This window comes from Polistes canadensis, unplaced genomic scaffold (assembly GCF_001313835.1).
Source record: "Polistes canadensis isolate GaletaPanama2010 unplaced genomic scaffold, ASM131383v1 scaffold_8, whole genome shotgun sequence".
Lineage (NCBI taxonomy): Eukaryota > Metazoa > Arthropoda > Insecta > Hymenoptera > Vespidae > Polistes > Polistes canadensis.
This window is the reverse complement of record NW_014569555.1, coordinates 896,243-902,634: the sequence shown is the minus strand read 5'-3', so window position 1 is coordinate 902,634 and position 6,392 is coordinate 896,243. Positions and strand designations below refer to the sequence as shown.

Here is a 6,392-nt window from a genome sequence, read left to right as displayed (position 1 = left end):
TTTTTTTTTTTTTTTATATTTAATTGCAATAATTAATTGACAAAAGGACGATTCAAATTTATTACACATCTCTCTTATTTTTAAAAGAATATTTTCTTTTTGGTTTTGTTTTGTTTTCTTTTCTTTCAAGCCATATTTTTTATTATTTGTTTTTACGAATAGGAATGCATGTACATTATATTTAGGTATGGTTTAAAAAATATCCATGCGTATATATATATTTTAAACACGTTCTTACCACGTGGCGCCAAGCCTACACGTGGTTAGTTACAAGTGTTCCTGTTGCTCGAAAGCAACCAATGTGTATCGTGCTGGGTTTCATGTGCTACGAAAGTAATCAACACTCTGCTCGATTTTACAATCTAAATACTTAGAAAACTTTTATCGTAATCAATTATAAATTATATCCTTCGAATTGTGTGTAAAAATATTTAAGCAACCCGATGAAAAATAAAACAACATTTTCGAGCTCGAAAGTAGAAGTCGGTTTAAATATTTTCTTTTCTTTTTTATTTTTTTGTAAACTTTCAATCAAACAAATATATGTAATAATAATAAAACACATTAACAAAATATTAAATCTAAAAACAAAGATGATTTTATTTAAAAGAACGAATTAAATGTTTGCCTATTTATTTATTTATTTTTTTTTCATTAAATGACGAAAGTATATGAAATTAACAAAAACTTAAATAAGCGTACGTGTTTTGAAGTAAGTAAAATCCAAGCATAAGGATGACTCGATGACGATTCCATTTCCTGGTTGGGACTAACGAGGGGCCCCCAGTGAGTCTCACAAGAGATCATCAGAGGACCTGCCGACAAGACCCCCCATAGAGAATCATTTTATTATATACCGACTCGATCGCGATCCATCGTTCGATCGATCGATCCGATCAGATTCGATTGCCGATCGATTTCTCAATGATACATTTGCCAGACTTGTTTCGAAAGTGGAACGAATAAACGCGAAAGGATTATTACTATCTGGGAATTGTCATACAATCGTTTCAACTTTCGATTATATTTTATATTTTATAGAAATATTTTTTCTATATATATATAATCATCAAATGAAATTGTTCACATAGAAATCGTCATGTGAAATATTTCATATAGAAATAGTTACATTAATTTAATTACATCATCCTAATTTTTTAATAACAATTCGCGATGACATAATTAAGAGAATTAGTAAATTAAAGAGAGAATAAAAGAAATAAAAGAGAAGGTGTAAAGGGTTGTGCGGGGGAGGGGGGGGGGAAAGTTATCAGAGAGTTTTAGTTTTTTTTACCTCTTAAAAAGTAATTATTTAGCACCTTTGGAATGGACCTAACGTCAATTAACACTTCCTACCGACGATGTAGATTATTTTGAGAACCTGTCAGTGTACTTTCAATATGGTTAAACAATACAGGCTGAAATAAAAAAAATTTCTAAATGGATTAACAGGTTTTTAGATTGATCAAAAAATTTCTCTTAGTGATCTATAGAAGTTGATTTAAAAATATCTTTAATCCAATTGAAATTAAATTAATCTTATACGATTTTTCAAAAAGATTTGAATTACGTAAAGAATAATCTTTGCAAGTTTACTATCCATATTAAATTACAAAATAAACCTTTTGCACTTAATATTTTATAAAAAATAATTAAATCTTAAATATCTAATAGATATAACGTTCAATATTTAAATTTTAAAACAGTTTTCCCGAAAATTCAATTATTACAGGAATAATATTCTACAACACTTCATTACTATTAACAAAAAAATAAATAAATACATATATATATTATTATTAAATAATAAAAAATTGGAGATTATCATTGCCATTTCCGGTTGATAAAATAAAACGGATTTACCTGTTAGCGTAAAATAGTATTTGTACAAAAGGACGAAAAAGGGTGTAAATAGGAGAAGAAAAAAAAAAAAAAAAAAAAAAAAAAAAAAGAAATGGAAAAAGAGATGAAGAAAAAAAATGGGGGGCAGGTTCGGAAAAATTCACCTGACAGGGACAAGGAACGTATTGTGATGAGATAGTTGTGTAGGGTGATAATGGTGGTGGTAGGCTTTTATCTCAAGCAGGAACCGGCCGGCAGCTGCCAGCACGCGCCAAGGATGAACTGTGATATCTGTTTTCTTTTTGTCGGCAAACACGCCTTCTAATATCTTCACTGGTTAGAGATACCTTAGGAAGGAGTCTAGTCTTTGGACGAAAAGTTAAAGGAGATGATGATAGAGATTTATTTCTGTCACTTATAACCACACCATACACCTGGTTATACACGTACACATATATATGCACGTGCTCCGTCCATACGTGAATGTGTATTTGCTTTTTTATCGAGGATTATTTTCGCGAAATACAAAATCAAAAATAGAAATCTAAATAATATGATATAAAATTCAACAGAAATGATTTTCTATTGATCGAACGAAATCGAAATTTGCCTTTTTATTTCATTATTTTTCTTTTTATTATTATTTTTTATCAATACTTTTATATAATGATAAATAGAAATCTAATGAATAAATTATTAACAAATGTGTTTGACAATATTATAGATGATGTTAGGATATCTCACATGTTGTCTCTTTAGAATAATTCAATTCGATTTAATTGTAAGAGAGAACATTTTCTCATTGATAAGAAAGTCAAGAAGAGTGTAGTAAACCTAATTGGCTGATCCTGGATTGCATCTGGCGTTTGAAAAAGAAGCTTCGCGAAGAGAAGTTTATCCGTTGGTTGGTGGTGGTAGGCTAAAAAAGAAAAAGAAAGAGAGAAAGGAAGAAAAAAAAAAAGGGGTAGAAAAAAAAACGTCAACCGAGACAGAGTCCATTGACCAGATGCTACTCTCTCTCTCTCTCTCTCTCTCTTTTTATTTCTCTATCTTTCTCTTTCTTATTCTTTCTTTTATAAAGACATGACAAAACATATATCCGTTAAACTCGAGGATGCACAACGTTGCTTTTAATGTGCATGTTTCAAGCTGGTCAAGAGCTTCACGAGACGTGGGATTTAAATTTCGAAGGATAGAAACGAAGTATATTATTATCGGTATTTTGAAAAAAGGAAGAATAGAAGAGAGAGAGAGAGAGAGAGAAACAAAACTTGAAACGATGGTAAGAGTGGTAAGATTGATAATGATCTAAGCAATGTCTCAATTTAGTTTCGAATTCTTATCCCCTTCGAAGAAATACTCTTCTCATTCTGATTTCCATCTCTTTCTTTTATCTTAATAAAGGAAGAGAGAAATAGAGAGATAGGGACAAGACTAATTGAAGTTAGATTTGATCTTCTTGGAATTCATTAGAATCCCGACGCGAGTTAAATTCCAAACTATGTTAATATACTTGTAACTATGCGAAAAAGTTCAAATAAAAATGAGAGATCTGTGATCGATTATATAGAAAGGTATTATAATAATATAATAAATAAAATATAATGGTATTATATAATAATATTTGATATTTTTTTTATATTCAATAAGTTTGATCAAATATAAAATGAGACGTGTCATTGATTAAACAATTAAATCCATTTATTTGATCAATATTCGTATTAATAAATATCATATATTTTATTAAAAATAAATGATCACAATACATATTTGTCGAATATAAATAATTACGAGCCAATAAGAAATCTTATTATATCAATGCATAAAATTGCATTAGGATTGTAACAAGTTACTAAAATCTTCTTATATTATTCTAAACATTAATATTATATCACAATTATCTTTCTCGACAAATCTTATTTAAAATGTATATGAAAATAAATATTTAACCATATATGAAATCGAAATAAATATCAATCAATAACGAGGGTCTAAAGTTACTTTTTATATTTTTCTAAATTATTCAGAACATATTTCGAGACGCCATTATACCGGAAAACCTTATCGTTCTTTAGGGGTCTTTAGAAGAGCCCAGTGGGAACGTAAACACAAAACTTCTCTCTCTCTCTCTCTTTCTTTCTTTCTTTTACTCGAGTATACCATGGTTATGCTTTCGCGTGTTCTTTACGAGCTTAAACTCCTCGAGATTTAACGCCATGCAGGAACACTAACCAGATGCAACCATCGCACCTTCTCTTCACTCTTCCTCGAAAGAATGAGAGAATCGTTCGATGTTGATAGAAACGTTCGAGATTTTATTCGACCACCCTAATCCGCCTCCCTTCACACCCCCGCCTTCTCACCCACCCTAACACCACTACCAGTTTTCATACAAGAGAATATGCAGTGCATGCGTCAGACGTGAATCATGTTAATCCGACGACAGTTTGGTATTGAAACCGTCAAATGTTTGCTTCTTATTTGAATTTATTTAACCCTTTTTTCTCAAATATAATTATTGTTCTATTATAATTTGTTTTTTTTAGAAAATAATTTCGATTTACAATTAATTTTTCGGATATTTTCTATTTCATTTTTAAGATATGAAAAAAATGAAAATCCTTTTTTTTTATTCATAAAAGAATTGTTCACACAAAGGACTTGTTGAAATATAAAATAAAATAAAATAAAATAAAATAAAAGAAGGAAATGAAAATATAATGAAATAGATGAAAAAATGTATAAAAAAGTAAAAAAATTAAAGTGGGATCGAATTGGAAATAGAATATTTGATAAATATTTTTCAGAGATCTTCCCGATAGCGATAAGAAACCATTTATCGAAGAAGCCGATCGTCTTCGCGTGATACACAAACGAGAACATCCGGATTACAAGTATCAACCGAGACGACGAAAACCAAATGGATCATCTGGCCGAGAGAGTTCACCCACGAGGAGCAGAACTCATGTAACTTATATCGTTTCGAGGCCCTTGAAACAAGAGAACATGAGTCCTAGAGGAGTACAAGGACCAAGTTCACCCCAGAGTGCCGTTAATTCTTCCCCATCGACGACACCTAATCAAGGATTGTCACCATTAACACCACCTGCTACACCTAGAGGTCAACATTATGCTAATCAGGTAACATTTAATTAATAAAAATTCGAAAAACTTGTAAATTATCATCTAACCAAAAGTGAAATGACTATCGGAAAATTCAAATGTTTCGATTAAACGATAAGAACATCTTCATTTGCGTTTAATAAAATAGGGTAATCAACAACAACAGAACAATACGTTTTATCATCAAGAATTGGTAAACACAACGACGTCAGTCGAATCACCTCAACAACCTGGGGTAGATTTTCGATACATCGAAGTAGGAGATGGTCTACCAGTCGAGGAGAATCAATTGAACGGTCTTGGAAGTTTGGGTGGGATTGGTTTGAATCTTCCTCTTAATCTTCAGGAGTGCGAGGTCGAGAGTAACGAGTTGGACCAGTATCTGCCACCTCAAGTGGCACCGGTTCAATATCCACCTGCTCCACCGACTACTACGAATCAGTGGATACTTAACAGGTAAAAATCAAGACCTTCTGTTAGTCCTGTTAAAGGACATAGCAAAAATAAATGGAGTAAAAAAAATAAAAAAGAAACATTCATTCAGAAATTAATTCGATGCTTTTTAAATAAGCAAAAATACAAAACAACCAACAACAAATCTATTATTTATTAAACTATTAAGTATAAAACGTTCCCGCGATTATTCGGATTACTTTCGATTCGAAAAATAAAACACACAATTTCATATTTAATGATTTAATATTTCTAGGACCGAATTATAATTTCCTAATTTAATATTTTGTTTTAAAATAAAAACAAAGGAAAATTATTTGATTGTCTTAAGCGTCGTGTACGCGTTCATGCATGTGTGTTTGAGTTCGTCCAACGATATGTTTCACAGATACGAGGAAGAAACCGAAAGGCCTAACCAACGTCACTGTAACGAACACTCAATAAACGAAATCTTTTGGGAAGACAGAACCCAAGAGATGGTCAGGTATCACGAATTGCAGCCACCGTTGCCATCGGTTGGTCACATTGCACCAGCTCACAATCCTCAACATCATTCGATGCAAATGGCTCATCCCTATGCTACTACGTATCTTCGATATAACTTCGATAGGTCTAATTATTTATAGACTTTTCAATATCTTTAAAGAACACACATTTCTTTTTCATTTTCAAAATTAAACTTTTTATTTGTCCTTAAATCGACAAATTAAATCGACTTATCTATTTCTCGACGAATCCAATTCATTCGGAGGAAGTTTATTATCACGAATTATTATTTTGTTCAAAAATATTAGTTTTATCTTGTCAAGTATATAATAACACCCTATCACTCTCTCTCTCTCTCTCTCTCTCTCTCTCTCTCTCTCTCTCTTTCATTCTCTTTAAATAAATGAACTAAAGGTCAGAGGTTCGAAGTATTTTTGAAAGAAAAATAAGTATGTTTTGTGCTTCTCTTAATTCAATCGTTCGAAAAA

The 6,392-nt window shown here is 31.1% G+C and overlaps 1 protein-coding gene across 1 annotated transcript in view; it reads left to right on the top strand.

The window, feature by feature from the left end:
• Positions 1 to 6,140, top strand: part of LOC106791399 (transcription factor SOX-9-like) — a 12,039-nt gene extending 5,899 nt beyond the window's left edge. The window contains exons 4-6 of the mRNA XM_014757018.1: positions 4,650 to 4,983; positions 5,114 to 5,421; positions 5,807 to 6,140. Coding sequence (XP_014612504.1) covers positions 4,650 to 4,983; positions 5,114 to 5,421; positions 5,807 to 6,044 — 880 coding nt within the window. The 3' untranslated portion in view covers positions 6,045 to 6,140. The remainder of the gene's footprint in view (positions 1 to 4,649; positions 4,984 to 5,113; positions 5,422 to 5,806) is intronic.
• Positions 6,141 to 6,392: the final 252 nt, after the last annotated feature.